The sequence below is a fragment of the Gymnodraco acuticeps genome, unplaced genomic scaffold (genome assembly GCF_902827175.1).
Source record: "Gymnodraco acuticeps unplaced genomic scaffold, fGymAcu1.1, whole genome shotgun sequence".
NCBI classification, from domain to species: domain Eukaryota; kingdom Metazoa; phylum Chordata; class Actinopteri; order Perciformes; family Bathydraconidae; genus Gymnodraco; species Gymnodraco acuticeps.
The window spans coordinates 136,109-163,685 of NW_022989912.1; the positions used below are offsets into that span (position 1 = coordinate 136,109).

The 27,577-nt window shown below is 41.4% G+C and overlaps 1 protein-coding gene across 5 annotated transcripts in view; it reads left to right on the plus strand.

Moving 5' to 3' along the window:
• The window catches only part of pde1cb (phosphodiesterase 1C, calmodulin-dependent b), a 129,758-nt gene that overhangs the window by 32,246 nt on the left and 69,935 nt on the right, over positions 1-27,577 (plus strand). The window contains exons 1-2 of one of the 5 annotated variants that reach the window (XM_034208149.1): positions 10,034-10,570; positions 15,158-15,184. The exons of the other annotated variants lie outside the window; for them this stretch is intronic. Of the exons in view, the coding sequence (XP_034064040.1) occupies positions 10,470-10,570; positions 15,158-15,184 (128 nt within the window). The 5' untranslated portion in view covers positions 10,034-10,469. Of the gene's footprint in view, positions 1-10,033; positions 10,571-15,157; positions 15,185-27,577 lie in introns of those variants that run through there. 5 annotated transcript variants of the gene reach the window in all.

Genomic DNA, 27,577 nt, shown 5'->3' on the forward strand with positions numbered 1-27,577 from the left:
TGCTGAAATAATTTTGTTTTAACAGCTTTTCCTACAGCACAATGGAGTGCATGCCTACTAGTCACACAGTGAGGGACAGAATATGAAGCCATTAGTGTATAAACACACGCTGACTCATCTGTGTGGCTGGTGTCATGCTGTTGTTTCTGCTCATTAGGGTGCCTTATGCATTTTAAAGCACTTGCTTGCTGCACAATGGGCTACAAGAGAGTTTTAACGCAGAAGATGAAACTTGCACATTTTGAATGTCTTTGTCACTTCACCAATATCAATTTATATGTGATGGTATTACTATGACTTCCCTCACCCTGATGTTTCCCATTAGGTAGTATAGCATGTCAATGTTTTTTTTAAATTGTCTTCATTCTGCCTGCTGAGCCAGATACTGGTTCTCATTTAGATATCAGCATGTGATTTGAATACAGTATTTTCACTCTGATTTCCATCAGTAATCTTTAAATTGCAACTTTGCTTTCGCAGCAAAACCTTTTAAAGAGCTAAGACATAATAAGCAATTAAGGTTATTGTTATTCTCATCCCAAGAGAAGGGAAAGAGAAAGGGGCAACATATAGGTTATAACTCATTAGTCAAAATTAGCTTTTTATTACAACCTAAATACTGTTGTATTCCACACTAGTGATTATTCCATTGCGATATGATGCTAAGAACCAGCATTTGACCATTGTAAAACTTGTAACAGCGAGTCAACATCACTTTCATAATAACATGAATGATATTATAAATAATAAAATCTCTACTAAAGCACTAATAGTTAGAGAGCTTTAACAATGGACAGTCAGAATACAGAGGTGATAAGAGGCTTACCAAGTGGTGACAAGGGACAGAAATATGTATTTGTATTTACTAGATCATTTTGAGTTTTCAAGTTGGTATTCACCGTCCACATGTCAACAAAAAGAGTGCTTTCATGTCCAGTAGGGGTGTAACGGTTCACAAACATTTCGGTTCGGTACGTACCTCGGTTTTTAGGTCACGGTTCGGTTCGGTACGTTTTCGGTACAGCAGAAAAAATTATCACAAAACATAAAATATTTTTAGTTTTTGTTTTATAATTATTAAACTGTGAATAATGTATTCACTCAAATAAATACAAAATATAATAAAATAAACATTAAGGTGCAGCATTTCGATGAACTGAAATAATCTGTATTTGAACTTTACTGTACTAGTACTCACAAAACATAAAGTATTAGTTTTGGGTTTTTGATTATTATTAAACTGTGAATATTCACTCAAATAAATACAAAATATAATAAAATAAACATTAAGGTGCAGCATTTCGATGAACTGAAATAATCTGTATTTGAACTGTACTGTACTAGTTCCTAAGCAGCCAGTTTGACATTATGACTTGCTTGTCATTGTATTTTCATGTTTTTTTTCCACATTGTTTGCTGAAAGGGCAGATCTGCTGGCACTAACAATGTCTCCTGCTGTGGAGAACACCCTCTCGCTAGGGACAGAGGTAGCAGATACAGCCAGGTAGCGCGTTGCTAACATGGCAACATAAGGATATTTGGCGTTTGTAATAGCTTTGGCTTGGTCTGAACTTGTTGCGAGTGGTGGAGGCTTAAATGCTAGTGGGAGTTGGGTTTGCACTTCAGTCTTTTTTCTTTTGGTACCGGTGATATTCACGTTCGGGTTCATTGTGGGAGCAAAGCGTATCTTCTCTCGCGGTGCTCGCTGCAATTGCCGCCTCGACGGAGGCGTCAGCCAATCAAATCCCGCGTATGCAAATCTGACAGTACAAGCGCTAGCCAATCAAACCGCGTGTATGTTGGGAGAGCCAGACCGCAGTTATTTTCCATATGTAAAAAAATGGAGGAGGAAATTATCGTGGCGTTAGGGAATCACCCGGTACTATATGACCAGTCCCTCTTTACATACAGGGATACAAACCGGAGGAGCCAGGCATGGGGGGAGGTGGCAGAGACAGTGGGTGAAACTGGTAGGTTTTCGCCTGTTTGGGGAGTTTATAGCCAGTGTACTTCGTTTGAATGGACAGCTAGCAAGCATAGACAGTATATTTAGCCAGCATGGATGTAGCATGAATGCTTTGCTTTGTATGTCCGGGGCTGGACATTCATGTGATTGGTTGTTGGTCGCGTTGTTCGTAAAAAATCCCCAAGCTTCAGACACGCCCACCGCCAAGCGGTAACGCACGCCGCCGTGTGTAGGGGCCGTAACAGTACGTCCACCCAGCAGCTTTAAACAAATCTTCCAACGCTTCTCTGCCCATTGACTTTGAATGGGGATGACGTCACTTTGCCTCGCTTTTCGCCTAACTGCATTGTGGGGGAGCGAAGCGAAGATTTCCAGGATTTTCAGGATTCAAAAGTTGAGCAATGTTCTACTTTTGAAGCTGAGCTGGAAGCGTCAGCCAATCAAATCCCGTTTATGCAAATCTGACAGTAGAAGCGCTAGCCAATCAAACCACGTGTAAGCAGGGAGAACCAGACCACAGTTCATTTCCTCATATTCCAAACGAGAAATTACGGTAGCAAATCACCCGGTTCTTTACGACCAGAACTATTAACGGGATACAAACCGGAAGAACCAGGCATGGAGGGAGGTGGCAGAGACAGTGGGTGAAACTGGTAGGTTTTCGCCTGTTTGGGGAGTTTATATATATATATATATATATATTGCTCGCATAAAATCCCCGGGTTTTTTTGCTTTGTATGTCGGGGGCGGGAGATTCATGTGAATGGTTGTTGGTCGCGTTGCTCGCAAAAAATCCCCAAGCTTTCAGACACGCCCAGCTCCAAGATTTTCAAGATTTTTGAAAAGCTGCTGTGTGGACGGGCCGTAACGGTGTTACGTAATCAGAATACAAAAATCAAGTAACTGTATTCAGCTCGTTACATTTGAAAAACGAGTAACCTGATTACAGTTACTTTCGTAAACCTGACGTGAATACATTTTGGATTACTTATTGGAATTATTGGTGGAAAGATTTCCTCACAACATTTAATTTTCATTACTAAAGGTACAGCCGAATCATCACAGCGCACAAAACCTATTACCGCCGCAGATGGACCAAAAAAGGGAGCGTTTGAAAAAAAGGGGCGGGTCCGCTCAGTGAAACAATAACAACGAAACATGGAGGAACAAAAGTCTGCGTTTAAATCGCGCGTCTGTGTGTGTGTGTGTGTGTGTGTGTGGTTAAAACACATCAGCCACACCGCTCTTTAGCCTTTCTAATGATTCTGAAGGTAAACACAGTGAAGGCGGTGCGTGAAAGGCTCGTCTTCTCAGAGGCTGCCTCCTGGCGCTGCAGAGATTGGAGGATTGAAGTGAAGCCATTAAAACAGTAAAAACACGTTCAGTTTCCTTTTGCTTTTTGTGTCTCCTGTTCACCAAAACATACCCATCTGTGATGGAAAAAAAAGTAATCCAAAAGTAATCTAAAAGTAATCTGATTACGTTTTTAAGACACGTAACTGTAACTGTATTCGGATTACTTTCAGAGCCATGTATTCAGTAATCAGTAACTGATTACATTTACAAAGTAACCCTCCCAACCCTGCGTATACCTTTACACCCCTAATGTCCAGGGATCTGTTCCTCTGTCTTCCCAATAACAAGAAAGTGACGAGAAACAAGAAAGCAATAACACAAACAGACATTCAGTCGCCAGAAGCCTCACAGACACACTCCAGTTATCACAGCCGCTGAACCTCAGACAGTCTTCTGTGGTCAGCTGTGAGATGTATCTGCTGGTTAATTGGACACCGTGTACCGCTGTGAACTTTACAGTTGATTAAGGCGGCTGTCTCAATCCTTGCAGCCCACAGTTTTGGAGGCTGACCCGCAGGTTCAGAGACCCCCGCTGACATCCCCTGCGCAGCAACAGCCTCCATCACTAGCCTCACTAGCCGGCTAATGAGCCTCCGCTGGCCTGTGTGACTGCGAGCACATGGGCGAATGGCAGTGCTATCCATCAATGTGATTGGGGCGTGACCTCACAGTTATGATGTTAAAGAGCTGTATGACTGCCGTGTGCCACATGACCTCACATCATCAGAATTGTGTTTTTATACACTTTGAATGGGCAGTGTTTTAAGTAACAAAAACAAAACAAAAATGTTACCTATGCTAATCCTCTTATGACTTTCAAAGACAGAATTTCCCAAAGTCTGAACTTCTAGCTGCAGAGACAGTATATACATATTGTTTGGGGTTTGCATAGATCAATATGTTTATACCCTTGTGTCAAGCCTTCAACCTTTCACACTTTTTTTGGTTATTGATTAAAGTATAAATCAATAGAGGCTCTTGAGGGTTTTCCATCTTGGTTTATTTAAATATATCTTTGTATTTTTTTCTTTAATAATGTGCAAGTATAAATGTGAGTTACATATAACTCCTTTGTAATCAAACCAATTAATTTAACACTTGTTGAGCCATGAATAGTCCTCTCTTTCCAGGCTTTGCCCAGACAGTACAGTATGTCGTTGTCAGGTTAATATAGTAATAGGATCGGAACAGTAATAGGTTGAAGGTTCTTAGGCGGGCAGCAGAGTGAGTCTTCTGTTGTGATGTTGTTGTGATGTTTGTCACTTTGAGCTGCATGAGTTACAGTGAGTGTGGTGTGTCCACAGCCTTGAACCTGAAGTGACCTCATGGACAGAAATGTAGCATCTTTCATGGACTATTTTTATGGTGGTCAGAATTATAGTCGGGACAGAGAAATACATTTATCAAACAAAATACAAACAATAAATATCAGCAATTGCATCAATAAATAGTGCTTTGAATAGCTTTTACAAAAAGAACAGTGTGATTTTTGGAGTGTGACAATAGACATTTTTCATAATCTTTTTTATTTTTACTTTAAAGAATACATTGTCCTCTTTGGTTAGGGAAATGTGCCGTCACTGCTCGGATTGAAAATCGAATTGTCCAGTTAATAGAAAAGCTGAATGAAGTGGTATTTTGATATACAATTCACTGAAACCCAATTTATCCATGTACTGTAAAAGACAAGTGTTTGCATCAGCTCTTCACCAAAATAAAAAGATACACAGGACAAGATATTGGCAATGACTAAAATAACTCTTCTGTGAAAAGGATTCTATTACTTTGTATCTCAATGAGTGCACACAACGCCAGAGCTATTTGCTCTAAGCTGCTTTAAAGACGTTGTTTGGGTTATCCAGTCTGTATATAGACTAAACGGTCTCCTCCCAATGGCTCTCACTAACTCTAGCTTAGACAGCCCGCTTTACTCTAGCTGTCCTGTGGGAATGAGCGATAAACCAGTGGACAGTTGAGGAAATACTCTCCCAAGGTGACATCATTTAGTGACCAAATCAAAAGTTAAACACAGTTATGGTGACTTGATAAGGTGGTCTGAAACTTGGCTGAAATGGGATTGTAATGTTGCTAAAGTCATAGAAAGTGGAGATATTGGTCACATATCCGCACATAATAAGCCATTATATCAGAATGTCAGTTCAACACAAATAGGAGTGTACAGCCATGCTAGCAGCTGAGCTAAGGTTTTACTCTGGCACAGCAGTAGCTTTTGAGATATTTTACTGAATGAATGAAAATGTGAACCTGGTGTTGGAAGTACAAGAAAAGTCATTAGAGTCTACTTTCAAGGGACTTTTATAATGCTTATGTAGCAAATGTCATGACATTCATTGGATATATTAGCATTACATTTTCTAAACAGACAAATCCGGATTATCGGCAGAAAAAGACAACAAACCCAGATGACACAGTCACACTGAATTATACATCATTATAACAACACATCAGAGAAGACGTGGATGGATGGAATAAACTCCCAATCTCTGTAATTGGTCGTGTTTCAATTGTCAAAAATGAAACTTCTCCCGAAAATTAACTATCGATTTCCCATGACCCTGTTAACCCGCCCCTGGGGGGGGGTCCTCCATGTCCTCCTTAAATGTAACAGTCAATTCATTCTATTGGAATGGTAAAAGGCCCATAATATAATTAACTGCACTCTAAAAATCCAAACATCACATTTTAAACACCACTTCCTTCCCACCAGCTTCAGTGAACGGAAGCAGATTCTTCATGTCATACAACTAAAACAATCAGCTTACTCAATAAAAGGTGGAAGGGCATAAAGTAATGATCAGCCAAATATTGTTTCAATCTAACATTTATTAACAAAAAATAAGATTTGATTATAGAAAAAAATGTAACGTTTCAAAAATGTTTTCAAGAGAGATGTGTTTACTGTTCTGTGCTGTTTAACAGCTGCTCCAACAAAAACTGAGACTAAAGCATTAAATGAATGTATAGTTGCCTAAATCTCCACCTTTTATTGGCCTTCCCAATGAGCTAAAGACATAGCAATCCTTGCGATTATTGTTATTATCCTGACTCTGAAGGTCAGACAGATACGGTTATGAATGTCATTTCTTCCCCACTTCCTGAGTTAAAATCTATTTCCGTTTAGTGTGTAAGACACTGATTTACTTTCATAGTTATTGAAATATTTGGTTGACTGACCGTCCGTACTCAAATGCTTAAGCCTGATTGTTTCCTTCCTCATGTTAGTCTTCAGTTGAGCTGTTGTAAGCCTCACCTTTGACCTATATGAAGCTCTCTTGGGGCGGAACTAATGGGAAGTTTCTTCTCATTTTCTTTTTTTCACCTCCATCACGCTGCAAATAAATGTAGCTTTATGGCCGGATGCCCTCAATCTCTCCAACCCATCCTTCCATCTCCACTACATCCAATCCAGAAAAAATAAATTAAGTATAGATAGAAAACCATACTGTAATTTGTGATAGATGATGTTCACCAAAATGTGGTCATTACTGCAAAGGCGATTGGTATTTTGATGCATAGATATCTTTATCACCGCCTGGGAATTTAAATGAGATTTAAATTTTTCATGTACCTCCAAATGACCGGGGCTGTTAATGTCTTGAATTCGATGTGTGAGCTTCGAGGGAGAATGAGCACAGTGACAAGAATTCGTTACCAGAGCGTAATTTCCCTGCACGTCCCTTTGTCATAGTCATGCGAGTAATTCATTCTCCCAAGACTTGATTCATTAGGCCTTTTTTGTGAGCAGTTCTAATTAATCAGGGACATATTTTGATGATCATTATGAGAAGGGACACAATCAATTTTGGCTCTTGTGTTGGTTCATCAATCTGGAGATTGAAGGAAATGCTGGCTTCATGACCCATTCAGACATATGTTATTGTTGTGTATGCTCCCAACACAATTTGCTATATTTGCTTCAGATCCTTTGAACTTGTTTTTGGAGGGCTATTTTTGTAACATTTTGCATGCTTTGTGTGGACGGGTGTCTATATCAGCTCATTCCTCAGATCCCTCAGCAAGAAATAAGCAATTGGCGACAGACGTCCATGTATCCCTAATATTTAATGGCACGCTCAAAATGTGTCTACCCTCCAATAGTTAACACTAGCCCAATTGCCATAGTCCACAAGGTGTTTAAATAATTTGGCGATGTAATTAAGTGCTAAGGCCCGGGGGCCACATTTCTCTCAGCAACATTGCATTCTTCTAAATGCTTTTTTTTTTTTGCATCAGAGAAATGTTGTTTTGCTTGTGAATGTGGGATGCTATACATATTTTCTTTTATTATTAATAATAGAGCTTTTTGTTCAGCAAGAATCAAACATCTTGAGAGTTGTCAAATATGAGAGATCCACATCATAGAAGCTGACAGACATATACCTAATGTTACCACAGATGCACATTTTAAAGAAGTATAGATGGGGGTAAGTCACCTCACAATTAATGTCCAATACCTATATTAAGTGCAAGTACAGGAAGTAGTATTCCCATTTTGTTGAGAGGCGGAAAGAAAAGGAAGGAGAGATGCACCTTTTACTTGTACTTGTAAAAGGTGTATCCAGTCATGCCTTCTCCCTCTTCCACATTCCTGGCCAATCACTGCATCACATGAGTATTTTGAAACTGGTATTATCAGACCCACTCCATCCCCAATTCTGACGTCAGAGAGGCTTTAGGGAGGTGGCTTCAGACTTTGTTGGATCATGTGATACACTTCAGCTGAAGCACACTTGCATCTGAACCATTTACCATATATCTGCCTTAACAACAAACTGTCCCGAGCTGAAGCCATACTGTTACTATTCAAAGTTTTGTCATGGAGTTAAAAAAAAAAGAAGTACCATCTAATGCTGAATCATCTAACTTGCTGGTTTGGAGGTGTAAAGGATGGCGGTTATTCAAAAATCTGATTCTCAAGAGTCAGCTGCTGTAAACTTTTAACTTTCTCTTCTTAGCTAGCACTAAAAAAATGTTACGCATAAACACTCGATTCTAAGTGCAATGCAGCTTGAATTTACTTTCCTCGTCCTTGAAGTGTTTTTGACGGAAACCTTTCTCCCCAGGCTCAACCTTGTTCAGTGTCACATTTACACATACAGATGACACAGGACTTTAGGTCCTTGGGGTGTGAACCCGTGAACAGCGTGCAGTGAAACATGACGCTACTGTTGAGGTTTCCCCTACAGTTGACCTGTCAACTCTGGCTGGACATCTCCTGGGGGCTAACCTACCTCCTCAAACAGGGAGAAAAATAAGTGATGAAGAGTGGCTTCAAACAAACAGCCAGAAAAAGAAAGAAAGCCAAAGATATAGGGGGGGAAGAGACTTTGATAAGTGCGCCTTTGAAGAGAACATCAGCAGGCTTCATGGCTCTCAGGCAGACCTCTCTCCTCCCTCCTCACAGAGGACCCCTCTCAGCAGATGAAAGCAGGATCCTCTTTGAGGTGGCACACTGGCATTAGGCCTGCATCCTGCATCAGGTAATTGAAAGACCTAAGAGCATGGTGGGGAGCTTGAAGAAAAGGGGGGTCTGGCCTGAGTCATCCTTGCAAGGTTTGGACTTGAAGAAAATGTGAAGACTCATTGTAGACATTCAGTGAGAAAGCAGCAGAAATGGCTCAAGAGGTTATAGAAGTTTGTATTTAAATATATAATTCAAAAATAGCAATGTTGATATCACAACCAGAGAGCTGCATGGCATCAAGAAAATGTAATGGCTCATTAAAGCAATCAATCAATCAATCAATCAATCAATCAATCAATCAATCAATGTTTAATTGTATAAGAGTGGCATTCATAGTGGCATAGCTTTACAAGTCAAAATGTCCAGACTGGGAAAAACAGAAACTAGAGTATTCAACATACTGTATTTAGTACGCTACTACTAATGCAGAATTCATATTATAGGGAATATAACACATACTATATGCAGGACCTATTGTGTCGTGATTGCTCGGATGGCTGCCGGTAACAAAGAACCTCTTAAAATCTTACATTTTAAACTGGACTGGTAACTGCCGAATGTTCTGAGGAAATGAAGCGGAGAGGACATGTTGCCTACACAAGTGTAGAGGATATGCTGTAAAGGGATGTGTGTAAAGAGAAAGAAACATAGACAGGGAGAATAATATTGTATCTGGGGGGGATTGAATATGGGACGGCCCTATGCGCTCAATGGATCAGAGTAATCTCAGTCAAATCAGAGTCAATGCCTTGTCTGCACGCTCTTTAATCCTCTCTGGCATGACATTTAATATGTTGTACAGCAAATGTATTATCTACATTTTCAGACAAATACATTACATCTGTCTCATACGCAGCAATGTTGATCTACGCTGTTCATGAAGTCTGTATTTGTTTCATTACATTAACCTTCACATCACTGGTGAAATAAGCGCACGTCTCAATCAATCAGAGGGTACAAAATAAGAACAGAAGCTGTGTCATTTTTGCACACTTCCAGTTTAAATTCTCCAACCAGATATTTGCTGACATTAATCCACGTCGCTTACACCTTTTTCTCCTATAGATATCTCCCTCAGATTCCTCTCCATCCCCACTCGTTTTCCTCCCTCCGTTTCTTTCCTCCAGTGGATGAAACAGAGCCCGGCTCCTCCCTCTCTTTGACTGGTGGTGTTCCTCCTCCCTCCCTCTTGTGTGGAGAGCTCGGCAGTGTGCGTTAATCCCGGATTGCACTGCCCTGCCGTCTGCATGCCGTTGTTGCTGGGAGAGCATGGCACGGCTCCAGGACCCCTGTGCTCACACAGGAGAGGAGTGAACGAATGAGAGAGAGAGTGACAAGAGAGGGAAGAGGTACAGTCGGGCTGTTTCACCACTGTCACAGCTGCTTGAGCATTGAGTGTTGTTGAGTTTCAATCACACACATTCTGTCACATAAACAAGGGAGAAAACAAGAGGAGAAAGGAAGGATGACGGACAGTTTGTCGCAGCTTTGGGTGCATATGTGATAGAAGAGAGGAAACCTCGGTCACGTCCCGGGTTCCACCACACAGCAACTTCTCTCTGCTCCGTGCTGCGTCTTCCTCTTGCTCACAGTTAAGAGGGATTAAACTTTTTTTTTTTTAAATCTCCTGTTGGCACATCCGGAAGTCTTTGAGTTTCCGTCATGGAGTCTCCCACTAAAGAGATCGAGGAGTTTGAAAGCACGTCCCTGAAGTATCTGCAGCCGGAACAGATTGAAAAGATTTGGCTCAGGCTCCGAGGACTGTGAGTATATTTACTTTTTTTATAAGTGTGTGTATATCTATGAATATGCTCTGTGTATCTTTGCGTGAATGAAGTTTGTGCTTGAGCTAGGCTTTAAATATTTGAAGTGAATTTATCTGAAATAGTTGTTCTGTAAAAGCTTAATTGATATCACAAACACAAACGTACAGCATGTTTTCATAGTAAGAGCTAGACCCCACACTGGTTTTGTTTACAGTGTGTTTGTGTGTGTGTGTGTGTGTGTGTGTGTGTGTGTGTGCGTGTGTGTGCGTGTGTGTGTGTGTGTGTGTGTGTCAGTTTGTATGAAAGAGAGAGAGATAGAGAGGTTTGAATTACTAAACAGCTCTGAGCTATTTTCTTTGAACTATTTAAATGGTTTCTTCATTTGAAGGCGAGAAAGAAAGGGAAAGTACGTCAGAGCTGAAGTGTTACCTTGAGGGAGGCTTCCTCACACTTGCACCATTATTGCATCTGTATTTAAGGCCAATGAAATACTTTTTTTTAAGAAACAATGCATTTTGACGTTTGGTTGGTCTATACAAGCTCTTTAAAAAAAGTGTCCATGTAAAATGACATGGCAACAAGACTTGAGCATGTCTAAATGTGCACATTTTTGGTGAGGTATTGATCCTAAACAAACGTTTTCTTTTGTATCTGTCACATTTTTTCTACTAATATTTTTTGCACGAGTGCCTTTTCTGTTTAAATAACACAAAAGCCTCATTGAGCCTTCTCTCAGATCCTTTTTTCAAACCCCCAGTACAATAATACTTCTTTCTGACATCCACCAAGCAATCGACACCTGTACGACCTTTCTCCCTGAGAAGAGAGCCCCACACATCGTAAATGCAAGCTCCATTTTGAGCTCATTTCCACCTTACCCAGCAGGGGGAGGAGACGCCTATGTTGCTAAGAGGGTTGTATTTCAAAAAAGATATATTTTATGTTACTGCTGCAGGTGTAAATGAAAAGCTCCTGCACCACAGACTATGACGGAGTTAACGCACCGTTTCATAGGGCTGCTGTTCATCAGTTTTCCTTCTCTTCAGACATCCCTCCATTTCATTTTTCAGTTACTTTATGTCATCATGGTATTTCGATAGTTCCCTGATTAGTCATTATTTCTCTCCCCTCTGTGTCAGATGTGCCAAATGTGTTGGTCCCTCCATCATCCTCTGCCACGTCTAGTTTCCTCGGGTGACTTCATTGTCTCTTACATTTGGTCACGTCATAAATTCCCTATCATAGCCATCTGTCTTTTTGGATAGTTGATGGATAGTGAGTCGGATGATTGTAACGGGGGCCCGGCCTTTTTTTTCTTCCCTCATCACGACTACGCTGCAGTCTGCTGGGTGCTCTAAGGGCTCCTGTTGCGTGTCAGAGATCACATTAGCCTTTAATCTTACAAAGAGCCTCAGTCAGAAGAGAGGGAGATATAACTGACAGGCAGCCCCCACCAATGTTGACGCTTCACAGTATATGGTGTGTGTTTAAATTGGGTGGGATAGACAGTGTGCAGTAAATAATTGTGTGTGTGATTGGGAAAGGTTGACAGTGCATGTGCCTGTGTGCATGATATAGATTGGATATTTGGCGGCTTGGTGACATTTACTGTATGTGCTGCCAGCTTATCCTAGGAGATTTGTTTGCCAGCTGTATTTCATTTGTGTGTGTGTGTGTGTGTGTGTGTGTGTGTGTGTGTGTGTGTGTGTGTGTGTGTGTGTGTGTGTGTGTGTGTGTGTGTGTGTGTGTGTGTGTGTGTGTGTGTGTGTGTGTGTGTGTGTGTGTGTGTGTGTGTGTGTGTGTGTGTGTGTGTGTGTGTGTGTGTGTGTGTGTGTGTGTGTGTACTGGATTGCTATCACAGCACTCATATAGACGGAGAGAGCGTTTACTTTGGACAGTTTTCCCTCGGCTCAACCTTGAATGACACGGTCTGAAGGCTGGTGTCATACACTGATCAAGGCATGAACAGCGCAGTGTGTTTTATTCCTCCCCCATGACAGATCTACCATTTATGTTTCTGCATCAGTGAATGGATTCCAATAGATTCCCATTGATAAATGAAATCACTGCGACACACCCAGCCTCTCCATCACCCGCTGATTAATGGAAATCAATGAATTATTGAATCACTTGATCAACAGTTCATCACAGAGAGCTCCCTTTAGGTAAGGGCATCTTAGATTTGGTCCAAGGAGGATCAAGGTCAGATGACCGCTATATGACACAATCTGATTTGTGAGGCTTTGACTAAATATAATAAATAATAAGTCAATCAAAAACAACAAGCTGCTGTAAGCCATCCAGACGGCTATTTACTCTAACAGGGTTAAATATGGCTTGTCTGTGATCTTAATAAATACAATCATTCCTGGAATTTCCACGACCTCTTTCAACCCACATCCTCATTATGCCGGGCTGGGGACATTGTATTAAAGCCTTCTAATTAGAAGAAGCTCTGTCTTGTTGACACACACATTTGGATGTTAAGCTCAGTGATGGGGGGGGGATAAAGGACAGAGGGGGGGGGGGGGGTGAGCAGAATAGGAAAGGTCCATACTTCTGTTTCTCTATGACCTCCTGGTTACCATTTTGTTATTCATGCTTATTTTTCCGTGTCCTGTTTTTTTTTGTAATCCATATCCATCTCATACAACTCTCTTTTCTGTATCTCCTACATGCCTTCTTCATTTCAATTGTTTAATGGACCCCAATTGATTATTTAATCTTTTTTTCCTATTAGTCTTGAGGGAGCTCTTAACATATCTTTACAGGGAAGAGTTTCCCTGGCTTGCAGTTTTACACTGAGCCTTGGGAAAGATTGATATAGAAACAAATCAAGCTAAGTGCTGTGGATTCTGCCTGACTGGAATTTAAATCCTTGCACGTTGTCAAACAACAGTGGGTCCATCCTTTCCTCCACTTTGCTATCGTGGTGCCCTAAGTGTGTGTGTGTGTGTGTGTGTGTGTGTGTGTGTGTGTGTGTGTGTGTGTGTGTGTGTGTGTGTGTGTGTGTGAATTGAGCTTTTAGTACAGCTGTTATCTCTTCATAGAGGTGTGGGTGTGTTTTAGGCCAACTATAAGAGTAGGTGTGTTTACATGTGACAGTGTAAGTGCCTCTGTGTGTGTGTGTGTGTGTGTGTGTTGTGTGTGTGTGTGTGTGTGTGTGTGTGTGTGTGTGTGTGTGTGTATGTGTGTGTGTGTGTGTGGTGTGTGTGTGTGGTGTGTGTGTGTTGTGTGTGTGTGTGTGTGTGTGTGTGTGTGTGTGTGTGTGTGTGTGTGTGTGTGTGTGTGTGTGGGTCGTGTGTGTGTGTGTGTGTGTGTGTGTGTGTGTGTGTGTGTGTGTGTGTGTGTGTGTGTGTGTGTGTGTGTGTGTGTGTGTGTGTGTGTGTGTGTGTGTATGTGTGTGTGTGTGAATTGAGCTTTTAGTACAGCTGTTATCTCTTCATAGAGGTGTGGGTGTGTTTTAGGCCAACTATAAGAGTAGGTGTGTTTAAATGTGACAGTGTAAATTCCCTGTGTGTTTGTGTGTGTGTGTGTGTGTGTGTGTGTGTAGTTAAGTACGTTGGTTGTCAGGGGGTGGAGTGGTGTGTGTGTCTGCATGGGTTTTTTGCACATCATTATGCCTCTCTTAAACACCTAATCTGCATAAGTGATTATAAGCCAAAACATGGAAAGGAAACAACCAGTGCAATCAAATAAAATATACTTATTTACATATAATTGCCATATATCTAGACATTCAGTGCAGCAGAAATCTCCTGGCTGCTTATCTTGGTTTTGTAAGGATAATGTTGTGATTCTACTCACTGAAAACCACCTGTGCATGAATAGAGTTGTGTTTATTGTTTAGATAATCAGTCCCTAAAAACATAAGCCTCTTCCATTCCAATTTTATTTAAATAAATGTGTTGCCAAAGAGTAAAAAGAAGAATTTTACATCAATGGGTTTCAAGTGTTCCAGTCTAAAAAAACAATACATTAAGGCAGAACCAATTGTTGTATATTTAGAGCTGAACTATTACAAAAATATCAAGCTGACAGCGACATGTCAGCCGAACGGCTCTGTGGTGTGACTACAAATAAAGAGACAGGTTTGACAGTTATATGCTAATAAAGCACATTGGTCCATGACTTTGATGGGAAGCACTGTTGGGTGAAACAGAGCTTGATAGTGGACAGCCACCTGTATAAAGACCCTGAGGCATCTGAGGCATGTTGAGTTTTAATCTACTGAATTGTAAAAGTTGCTTGATGATGATATGGTGAACAGAATATAAATTGTCCATCCAGTTTGTTGTATTTGATTATCATAATGCATTCATATGTATGCATTGTGATTCTTAAGTCAAACCAGGATTTCCCCCTGAGAATAAAAGCAGACTCATACATCCGATAGAACATTTTAGGAACAACACAAATGTGGTGAATGCAACCAATGATCTGAAATAAAACTCAGGTGCTAAGAGCGAATCTGGTGGTATGGATGGTTCTTGCATGACTGCACATTGTCTTTAATGTCTGTCTTTGTATTTAAAATAAGAGTTACGTTTGCTTCATCATCGACATGTTTGTTTTTTCTCTCAGGCGCAAGTACAAGAAGACATCTCAGAGGTAAGACCTGCTGCTGGGACACTGGACTTCCTCCTCCTCCTCCTCCTCCTCCTCCTCCTCCTCCTCCTCCTCCTCCTCCTCCTCCTCCTCCTCCTCCTCCTCCTCCTCCTCCTCCTCCTCCTCCTCCTCCTCCTCCTCCTCCTCCTCCTCCTCCCTCCTCCTCCTCCTCCTCCTCCCTCCTTAACACCACCTCCTCCTACTTTCCCCTGATTTCTTGATTTCCTCCTACTCTCCTACATCCCTGGACCTAATCCTGGACCTACGTCTCATTATTCATTGTTGCTTGTTTTGCAGAACACTTTGCAACTCTGTTATGAAAGTGGAGTTTGAATAAAAGTTGCTATTATTATTATCATTGTTATCCCTTATTTAAATCCACCCTCATTCCTGATGGTCACAGATCTAATCATTCAAACACACTTTGTTCCTCTGTCTTTCACTTGTTCTTTCTCTCTCTTCGTCCTTACCAGAGAAATGGAAATGATAGAAATTAAAGGGAGGCATGCAGTTGTCTGAGAATCATTAACAACTCACAGAACTTGAAGCTTTACAAATAACTCGAGTGCCATGCACGTTATCATCTCTGTTACGAAACTCTCATTTATTTAGTTCTGTTGGAGATGCTCAAGGGAAATCAAGTCCTTTTATTAACTGGGACTTTCACGCATTTATTTACAAGCGCGAAAGCAGGGATTCTTTATTGTAACTAAGCTTGGGCTATGTACATTTAACTATAATGTTTAAAATATGTTTCTGTATTGATATGAAACAAGCCATCAGTGTCTTTCTTTATTCATTTCATTGTCCCCTGTAATGATTTATTTTCTGAAGCAAAGGACATACAGTGCTATATTTTGCTTTAGAGGACCCAAAGCGACCTCTGAACATATACACATCCCATTTAGGAAAATCACAGACTGTCCAATGTTTTGTCAATGTTTTAAAATGGAAAGTAGTATAATTTGATTTGAATCCTCATCCAAATACATTTTGCTCTCCTCTGAAATGGAATGGAAACATCCAGTTGCCTGAAAAGACAATATAGCATTGGGCGTCTCTTTAATGCTTTCTGACTTGTCTGTGGCAACCTCAAGACTATCTTTTTAAAGGTAAAAGCCTTCAAAAGGTTATTATACTTAAAGCAATTACCTTAAATAGCAATTAAAGCAATTACCTTAAATAGCTTACCTTAAAAAAGGGGCGGTGGTGGCGAAGTCGATAATCACCAGTTCAAGTCCCGGCAAGACCAAGTGCTACCGAGGTGTCCCTGAGCAAGGCACCGTTCCCTACACTGCTCCCCGGGCGCCGTTCAAAATGGCTGCACACTGCTCCTAACACAGGATGGGTCAAATGCAGAGAAACAATTTCCCCACGAGGGATTAATAAAGTATATCAAAATAAAAAAAATAAAAATCAAATGGCTTTTCACTCGCAAACAGGAGTTAATAGCATTGCAATTTTCAAAGACTATTTTTAGACAGATGATATATGGATAGATTTAGCCGAGGATTGATACACATTGGGTGCTGTAGTGCGTATGTTCTGCAACCGGACAGCGTCAAGTAGGATTTCATCAAAATAAACAACACTGCCCTTGTTCATTATAATGAAGATAATGTCACATGTCACAACAGTGTGGCTCATTGTCGCTCTTTTAATAGTTTTTGGACAACAATGGAGCTCTAAATCACGTAAGAATAAGTAGGATGAATACATTGTTTTTGCCTTTGTCATGGAACTCTTTGACTGTATGAACACGATGAAACATCCCTAAACTTATCCTTAAATGGTGGCATGGGTGGTAAATGTGCAACACAGTATGTTCTCAGTTTAAGTTTCATCAACAAATCCTCCACCAAGGATGCTCTGTTTTGGTTAGGCTGTTTGTCTGTATGTCAACAGCATTATGGGAAATACAGGACCATCTTTCAAGGAACTTGGTTGAAGGGCGTAGCATGGGCCAAGGGAGAACCCAGGATGGAGCAGATCTGGATTACTCATTATTTTTTCAATTATGGAAATGGCATTGGCAGTGGTCTGCGCTCTTCAAGTGCCCTTCTGGTTAACATGTCAACATCTGGAACTATCTAACTCTAATTCTCTTTGTGTTGTAATTGCTTCCCAGATAAGGCATGAAAACATAATAGGTTGGGTCTAATGTTGTTTCCTAGCATTTTCTTGCGAACTGTGGGATTGCCGCACAGTTGGAGTAATTGAACGCAACTCTCATCATGCTACTTATTGGCACAGTGTGTGGTCGTTTGGAGTGGTATAGAGTGAGCTGTTGGAAACTCACTCTCTCTCTCACTCTCTGTCTCCCACTGGCGCTGTCTCTCGCTCTCTCTGCTGGGTGGGTGAGTTCCTGTGTGGAGGAGCGGGTGATTGACAGCTCCATATGCGCCTGTGTAATTACGGCCGAGCTAATTGGCAGAGAGGAACACTGGGACACTGTCATTACTGACACACCAGGACAACCCCTCACACATGTAGATGGAGGGAGAGATAGCCCTCTTCTCAGAGGGAGGGATGGCAGAGAGGAGTGTTTGTGAGGAAAGGGAGTTAAGAGAGACGGAAGAAAGGCGGTTAAGAAAGGAAAGAAGGTCTGTTTAGGTCTTTGTTTGCGTGTTTTACGTGGGTTTGGAAACAGTTTGCCTGTTACTATTTTGGTAAAATAATGTTGGATCACATGGTCACTAATGTGATATTTTAACAATCAACATGCTAAGCCACTTAGTTACTGTTGCTACTGTATGCCTGACAAACTTTTCATTCATGCAGAGTACATGCAATGTACTCCTTTTCTTTCTGGTTTCCTTTCAACCTTTAGTCCTTGATTCTAGACAGATGTACAGAGAACAGCAAGCTTCTTGATTATAACGGCTGACAGTCAATATTGAAATGAGACCTGTCACTGGCAGATTATATTAGTTAGCTAGCTAGCTAAAAAGGCTAACATCATCTCTATACATTATTTGAAAACACTGACTTATTTTAAAATGAGAAAAACCTTTACAAGATGTCTTAAATATGCACTTTGTGGCTAAGTCTGTCTCAATATACCTGTCATAGAAAGTAGCAGCATCCTAACTAGTAGATGCTGGAGATGCTGGATGCTAAACTTTCTAAAATTAATTGAAGAGAAGGACAAAGTCGTTAACATTGGATGGGTGTCATCCTTTTTTTGTATACCCGCTATTTATGGTTGTTAAGCTGTGATTGGACAGGGTATGGTTTTGGTGAACGGTCGATTCAAAAGGTGTCACTTCTCTGACAAATCTTGACCTTGTGCTTCTGAAATTGCCAGAGAGCAATTTAATTCAATCAAGTTGCCAAGACAAAATACCAACCACTTCTCTGATGTTTACAAAAAAGGGATTGATCTCCCAAGCATCACCACTTAAAGTGATTGTTCACAGACAAAGCGACAAGTAGATGGTGTGTGCGCCTCTTTGTATTCCCTGACAGGTGCCTGAATACTGCACTGAATGAAACAGCCTTTTACTTAAGCCTGTAAATATGCTACACTGGTCACTCCTTGTAGCCTCGCTTTCTAAAAGCTTTAAGTGTTTTGCCATCTGATCCAGGCAAGCCTCCAGCCTTAAATGGCCTTATGTCAGTCTGCCCAGTTGCCAACTCTGTTGAGTGTGTGTGTGTTTTTTTGTGTGTCTTCCTTCTCGCTCCCAGGGCTGCTATGTTTGCTCAGGCTCCAGTCTTTGAGGCTATGCAGGGCTACGATACATGTTTATAGTGGCAGTAATGACTCAGGCATCTACAGTCTGGTCTCCTCCACTTTGCTCCATTCTTCATCCTCTGAGGAGCGTACTAAAGGATTGCACTTCTTACAATGTATTTCTCAAAGTGCCTGCAAAGACAAAAAATGCATCCCTGACTACATGTCATATCATATCATATTCGTGCTCCTGTGCTATTTGCATCAATTCAAAGGATCCAGTTTCTATGTAAACGAGCCACATTGCAAAACAAGTGCAATTCACTAAGATCTTTGCAAAAATCAACAATGAAATCATAGCGTATTCAGAGAGTTGGTGGAATTGAAGTGCATTTATAAAGGTTGTCACGCCTACACTTTCCACTGATCATGGCTGGAATGAATTATATTTATTTTATCCTCTGCTTCAAAGCATGGTATTTCTTCTTCGGCAGTCTGAAGTTGTACGTTCAAAATGGCAACACCACTTACATACTGGATTATGAAAACCACAATACTGATTGTCCGTGTCATTTTGAAATGCGTAAGGTTTCGAGAAATTCCCCTTGTCAACAAGAACCTTGAGCGCATTGTAAGCTTAGTCGATGTAGTGTGTCATTCAATGTGCATACACATACCAACAAAGGAACAAGTGAACATAACCACATCTCATGAAAAACAGAGCAATGGAGATGAGGACAGAAATCATGAGGCTGAAAGCCACGAGGGGAAAATTGAACTCTTTGGTTAATGTCAGTAATCAGGGACCGAATCTTTTCATGCATTGGCCGCCTTTCAAGAGCAGCCCATTAGATGCCATTACCCGAGCCCCTCTGTCTCTCTTTCTGTTGTTCGTGGCCATCCGTCACCAAAGCTACTGGGCTATTGAAGATGATTCAAATATGCCACAGTGCAATACTCTTATTGGTTTTGCTTTTGGATTTGTAGGCTACAGACAACAACACAATTGTGTATTGAGCAATAATGACCAGAAATGACAATGGAAGTAGAGTTGATGACGGGCTCTGTATAAAATAATGAGAAGAATAGTCACGTCATGGTTACTCGGGCAGGAATATCACTCATTAGGACTAATTGATAAAAAAGAGAAAGACAATTATGTTCCACTTTAGGCCTTATTGTTAGTTGTTGGTGTATTTATAGTCATAGGTGTTAAATAGTTAGAATTCGTCTCATGTTCTGCCAAACAATTTTGCATTTGACAATGGCTGACGATGATCTCTGTTAGAAGTGTTGCAGTGTTGCAATAGCTGAGAGCTTGTAATACAATGGTTTTATCTGCCAAACACTTATTTAACAAAGTATTATTGCATGGAGCAAAGTTAGACACACCTTTAAGTGGTATCAAGTTAGTGTATTTAATACAAATATTAAGTTATTTCATTGTAATAAGGCAGTAGTTCTAACATGAGATACTTCTTACAGCACCTACAGTATAGCTCTTGCGCTTCTAAGGAGTAAACAAGCCAGACCGAGCACCCTCTGTGGCGTAGTCAGTGGTGTCAGGATAAAAAACTAAGTGTGACCGTTCCTCATTTAAATGTCTGGATGTTTAGACAGACCGCAGCAGCTTTAAGCCCCTGTTACACTGTCCCGAAATTGACACACGAATATGGAATTGTGAATTTCGCACGAAGATGGCCCCGAACCACACACGAAGGCAACATTTACATTACATTTAAGACATACAACTGCAATGAAAGTACCAAAAACAATTATGTTACAGTACTATGATACTGTACTGATATCTTCAGACTTTGTTCTTTACTTTATCCGTCTTTATATGTAGAAAATATTACGTTTTCTCCGTAATGTTGTTTCCATAGCAACAACAACTTCCTGTCAACTCTCCTTCAAAATAATATATTATATCCTTTTAGTTTCACAGAACACAAATTGGGTTATTTACATAATATGTTTACATGATTTTGTTGTGCAATAAAACAACCCGATGGACACACGATAAAGGAAATGTTCAAATTCGGCTGTGATCGTAGCAACATCGGGCCATTCGTGAGGGGATCTTAAGCCTTCGTATGACCGCCGGTGGAGTTTCTCAGGCTCCGGCAGCAACTTCGTGAGCGGTGGCAAAATCTTTGGCATGCCAAAAAATTGCCGAAGGTTCATTTTCGTGTTGAATTCGTGTGTCAATTTTGCCCTTCGTAAGGCCATCGTGAGGGCATCTTGTTATCATCGGTGCCATCGGGCATTCGCCCCGATCAGAGTGAGGGTGAATGCACCGATGATAACACGAAGATGACACGATTTGACAAGATGCCCTCACGAGTGCCTTACGAAGTTGCCGCTCACGAAGTTGCTGCCGGAGCCTGAGAAACTCCACCGGCGGTCATACGATGGCTTAGATGCCCTCACGAATGGCCCGATGTTGCTACGATCACAGCCGAATTTGAACATTTCCTTTATCGTGTGTCCATCGGGTGTCAATTTCGGGATAGTGTGACAGGGGCTTTAAGGCCTACATTTCAGCCATCAGTGACCCGTTGTTTCTTCTGTAATTGTTTTCTAGTTGTGGTGATGAGTTGTGGTTTGTTCTGTTTTTTATTCTGTGCTCAAGTGCACATGTTGTGTGCTATGCTGCCAACTGCAGCAGTAAATCTATTGTTTTGTTATCAAGTTATCAAATTATAAAACCATTCTTTTGGGAGAAAATGTTGTGATCTTTGGGTTTCTTATTCTCGCTGTGGTCTGCGGCACAAATACGCTAATGATTATACCTCTTTCTCTGTTTCTTTTTCTCCTCCTCTCTCCTACTACCTGATGATTAGAGGGGTAATTGCCCAGCTCAAACCAATTTCCAAGCTTGGGCTAATTACATTCTTCTCAACCGATCTTTTTCTTTCTCCCTTTTGCTTCCCCTCTGTTCCAATTCAGGTGCTCCTTTCTTTTCCGAGGTAAACGCCTCAGTTAGCACGGTTCACAGTTTTCTAAAGCATGCAGGTGCCGGGAGACACCCATCAGTTTGTGCATTGAAACAAGTGCACAAACCAAAAACATGATCTGGTACAGGTAGTTCAAAGACATATACAACATGTGCATGTATGGACAAACAGCTGCTTGTAAAAGCCGAAAAGTGATGGATTTTCTATTCAGAGCGAACAAAACCACTCAACAGCTGCACACAATGAGGCAAAGGACTTTAAAATGGATTTTTCTTTCTCTGCTTATCTTAAAGTAACATCAAAATGCACAAGTGCTGCTTTTTCTTTTGGTTGCAAAGGGCTTCTACACTGATTATATTCTCCCTCTTTTTCTACCTCAGAAGGACCCTATTGAGCTAAGTGTATTGTGAGTCTGAAGATTGATTACAAATACCTAAATGATAGGCTTTATCCTAAATTGAGAGTACGGCGGAGATGAGAAAAGAGACGTCACAGGCTTTCTTGGGGCCAGCCCCGCTCACCACAAGCTTCCCTTCCTGCCGCTTCCAGAAGATAATATTGCAGATTTATGGTGCAAATTGTCTCCTTAATCTGGTTGTTTATATCCATCCTTCCTCCAACCCCCCCTGTCTCTCCATCCACCTCCACCCTGATCCCTGCTGACTGTTTGTCCAGAGGGTATTACCCAAGGTCGGCGGAGAGATAGAGCAGGAATGTGTAATTATTTCCTAGTGTTAGTTTGTGTATAACGGATAAAGAGCAAACATATTTTGTCACACTGTGAAAATGCAAAGAAATTGAAGCTTTGTGCGTCCTGCAGTGTTTTAATGCATGTGTTCTCATATGTGAGGCCCCACAGCCATCTGTGTGTGTGGGTGTGTGGGTGTGTGCTTTTTTTTTCTCCATTCAGCCTTCTACCATCTCACCTCATTCATCTCTAGCTAACCTAGTCATGTTGATCCTAGTGGGAATTGCAGGCTTTACATATGGTGTATTCAAATACCTTCTGTGGCCCACAGCCTCTGTCACAACCAATGTGAAAAACCACTTCTGCAAAATGGACTTTTCTTACTAAAGCAGGAGATGGATCTAGGCAATGTTTATATATACTTAGCTTCCAAGTGCTGTGAAAGTAGGCTGCAGCATGGTATGAGCACTCAGGAAATGAGCTCGCAGTGATCTTGCATGTCCACTACTTAGAAAAAGGTTACATTGTGGTGTTAACCTTTATTGTGTATGTTTTTTAAGTGAAAGAAGGCACCAGAGTTGGAGTGGGTGGATGGAGGGTGTACACACAGCAGGACCTTGACACAAGGTTTGGCCTGCTCAGTTACGACTGCTATTCTTTAGGCAACAACAACATTTCTTAAGGATAGCGAAAGATTGTTGTCAGATATCTTAAATAGTAACTTTTCTTCATTCAGTGTGGTGTTTACTCCTTCTGATAACAGAAAAAGTATTGCATTTGGTTGCAAATTAAATACTAGCTTAAAGAAAAGTAATTATTTGGAGACAAGGTCAGATCAAACAGGTTTTCAAGCGGCAAACTCTGGAAGTCAGGTTGCTCGACACTAGTTAAGGGGCGTTGGCAAGGCCAAGTTGATGGCAGCTGGAATTTAAGATTCACAATGGTTTTCAGAAACGTATAGTATGGGTGACGACTTCCATATTTGATACAGTTTATGGTTGTTATGCAGTTTATCATGTGAAACCTTGGTTTATGTGCATCAATGTGGTTTCTGCATTGAAATGGATTTAGAGGAATTCTTGGATTGGTGGCCAGCAGGTGCACAAATCCATCCAATCGAATATCACCACATGATATGTTCCCAAACATCTGGGGTATAGGGAGCGGTGTAATAAAACGTCACAAATACTATCAAACAAAACAAACCATTATGAGGTTTAGAAATGATGGTATATCTCAAACAACATATCTAAAGACAATATAAGAGTAGAGTGAAAGGTAGTGATGAACCTAAAGGGATTATCGCCTCCTGAATTTACAGCTCTGCTCAGATTTGAAGAGCTTTATAGAGTTTCAGCTCAGCAGCTCTTTATTTCTCTGACTGCTCTGCTCACAGTGTCGTTCTTGGACGCTTAAAGAAAAACAAGCATTCAGCTACCGTTGGGGCCAATAGAGGCTTGATTAGTGATGTGGCGCTTTGCAGCATGATGCTGCTTAGCTGTTATGTAAACAGTTGATAGTGAGGGACTTGGCATCGTAACGTGACACATGTGGTTTGTCACTTGGAATAAACTCCTTTGTAAAATATGTAGAGGTTGATAAACACTTCAGTTGTCTGCTTCTGTTTGTGTGTGTGTTCATGTGAGAGTGTGACATGCTTGCAAACATTCATCATACCTTCTTTTTTCTGTGTGTCACTTTAATGCATGAATTGCCTTGTATAAATGTGTGAGGATGTGAATAAGACTGCCAGTGTTTTCTTTAGAGGGATGCTGGGAGGCACAGCAGTGACAAGGTTAGGTGTCTGTTTCCTGTCACAGTCCTTTAAATGCTCCTTCAGACACGCTGGACTAAACATCCTCTCCAGAAAATAAACATTGAGTACAAAGGTTGACTTTTACACAGTTACACTCATGGTGCCTTCACTCTGTATGCCTAACACATATTGTACTTCCTCTGTCATGTTTAATATCATGAGACCTATGGTATGTCAGACACATGTGTTAACACAGTAGGTTTTTAGAGAGAATTAATCTTTGGAATTGTTGAACAAAGACGTGCTGTTACATTAGAATTACCTGAGGAATATATCGAGGATTAAAAAACTAATGTCTAACTTCCGGAATGAAGAGTGAGGAGTAGACGTGTTTTCTTCCGCTCCCAACTTTTTTATTGGGGAGAAACCTCATTACTCACTTCATACTTACACTAGTCGATACATAAAAGCTGAGCAACTTTATACATTAAGGAGACATGCCATCAAAGCCCGCAAAACAAGTCAAGAAAGACTCTATGCCTACGGAGAACGTCGCTACTAGCTTGTTGGAGAGCCATAAAGTGTCCCTCTCAACGGAATTTAAAACGGTCATCGCCGCACTCGAGTCCAAAATTGATCTGATTCATGCGACTATCTCTGATCATGGGCAGCGTATTACCTCTTTGGAGTCGAATGCGGATTTGGTCGACGGGCGCCTGTCGACTTTGGAAGCTACATGCGCGGAGCTAGCCGCTAGCAATGCTAAGCTGCGGGCGAAAACTGCAGACCTCGAGGCCCGCAGCCGCCGCAAGAATATCCGCATCATTGGTCTCCCGGAGTCGATTGAGGGCACGCGACCAACCGCCTTCTTCTCTGACCTACTTCTCCTGAACTGGTCCGGGCTCACAGGTCGTTAGCCGCGAAGCCGAAGCCTGGGGAAAGACCGAGGCCTGTCATCATCCGATTTCACAACTTCCAGACCAAGGAAAGAGTCATCCGTGAAGCCCGGAAAATGAGAGCGGATCTACGGTACGAGGGGAAACCGATTGCCTTCTATGAAGATTATATTCCCGAGGTTGTGATGCAGCGAGCTCTGTACCGCGAGGTGATGGCGCAGCTGTATACACTCGGACTCAGGCCTGCTCTCCAGTACCCGGCCAAGCTGATGATTACGGCGGAGAATGGAGACAAAGTTCGGCTGTCATCTGTCGAGGAAGCTAAGAAGTATCTTGCCGCTATACAGAGGTAGCATGCACTGCTATAAAACACAGTAGCTATGGTCGGCCCATCTGCTAACTTGCCACATTACTGAGTGGTCTAATTTAGCTGCTCGTTAGCATAGCCCGGACTGCACTATTGCTACGCTGAACTGTACGGCAACTAGTCATGTTACTTTACGAAGGACTCCCTGTAAGCTAATTTTTACGTAGACTGGTCACTGTTTCTAAATATAGCACTTTAAGTTGAATGTCAGTCTCACTGTTTACAAACGTTTGTGATTAGCTGGTTGTGCTCAGATAATTGTTGTTATTCTGCCAGGTTGATGTCGGTTATGGCAGCTAACTCAGGGCTTTTTATGGGGAATTTGTTCACTGTTCAATGTAGAGGGAACGGAGGTTAAGTAAGGGAAGGATAGGACTGACCCACGTCGGGAAGGTTTGTATCCAAGGCAGTGGCGTAGCTGTGGGTGGGCCTGGGCCCACCCACACGCACGTCTGGCCCACCCACAGCCAAGCAGCGCTTCATAGCGCAGAGCCGGGAAGCCCAGAAGGAAGTGCCACAAACTGCAGTTCATCTAGTGGCCGCCGGATGGATGCAAAAAGGAGCAATTCCCATAGACCCCCATGTTAAAATGCCCAACTTTACAGCAGAAATAAACATGTTTCTAGCCTGGATCCAATAAAACTTATTCTGGATATAGTTAGATTCCACCTTCATGACAATAGAATAGGGAGTGCATTTTTTTACCGTGAGTTTTTATAGTAAGTAAAGTAACTTTTGCCGTGAGTGAATGAGCGAGGGGGCGGGGCAGTTTACACACACGCAGCTGCTACATGCAGCAACACACACACACACACGGAGGAGATGGCGGAGATAACGCCTCCGAGGTGTGGTTAAACTATAGCCGTGTCGATGTGGACAATACTCGTTACCAAAAGTGGAATAAGAGTTTAGCATGTAAGGGCGGTAACACGAGCAATTTGTTTAAACATTTAGCAAAAGTGCACCACATTCAGACGGAGAAATGCACCGGGTTCGACTGTCTTTCTAGCAGCTCTGTAGCCCCATCCACGAGTAACGTTTCCACGTCAGGTATGTTATGTATGCTAGCAGCAACACATGGAGTAAACTACATTATTCAAACATGGGTTAATGATTAGAGGTAACTGAGTTATTTATTTTGTTAAAGTTTCAGCTATTCTGTTTACAATTCTGTCATCACATTATTTAATACGATTTGTTAAAATATTGTTGTTTCTTTTGATGTGAAATATTATGTATTTAATTTAAATAAAAAGCAATGTTAGTTTTGTTCACAATTTGTTTAGTTAGTTTACTTTATTTTTTTCTCCAAAAGAACCGATAAAAGTAATGTTAAAGGACCGGATCGATTAGACATAGACATACTTTATTGTCATTTCAACAAGACACAGAGTGTACTATTACAACGAAATTTCGTTGTACTGGCTAACAGGAACAGGACAATATAAAAACTTGCTAAAATTGTACATATAAATAAATAATAGTGACGTGGTGCTGATAAAATTAAAGATAAAGTGTACGTTTAAAATATAAAGACTTACTATACATATAAATAAAATAGACATACTATATAACAAATATGTGCTCTTTACACAGCGTAATGTAATTTTTATGTTACTGGTCTACTTGCTGTTCAGCAGTCTGATGGCATGGGGGAAAAAGCTATTGCAGAATCTGGCTGTTTTGCTCTTAATGCTGCGGAACCTCTTGCCGGAGGGCAGCAGGGAGAACAGAGCATGGTGAGGATGAGGGGGGTCTTTAAACATGTTCTGGGCTTTTGTCAGGCAGCGTTTCTGAGCGGTGTCTCTGATGGGAGGGAGAGAAACTCTGATGATCTTCTCTGCTGTCCTAACCACTCTCTGCAGAGACTTCCAGTCTTTGGCGTTGCAGTCTCTCGACCAGATGGAGATGCCGCTGGTCAGCACGCTCTCTTTGGTTCCTCTGTAGAACGTGGTGAGGATGGGAAGGGGGAGCTGCGCAGGAAGTGTCGGCGCTGCTGTGCCTTCTTAAATAGTGATGTAGTGTGAGTGGACCAGGTCAGACTGCTTGTGATATG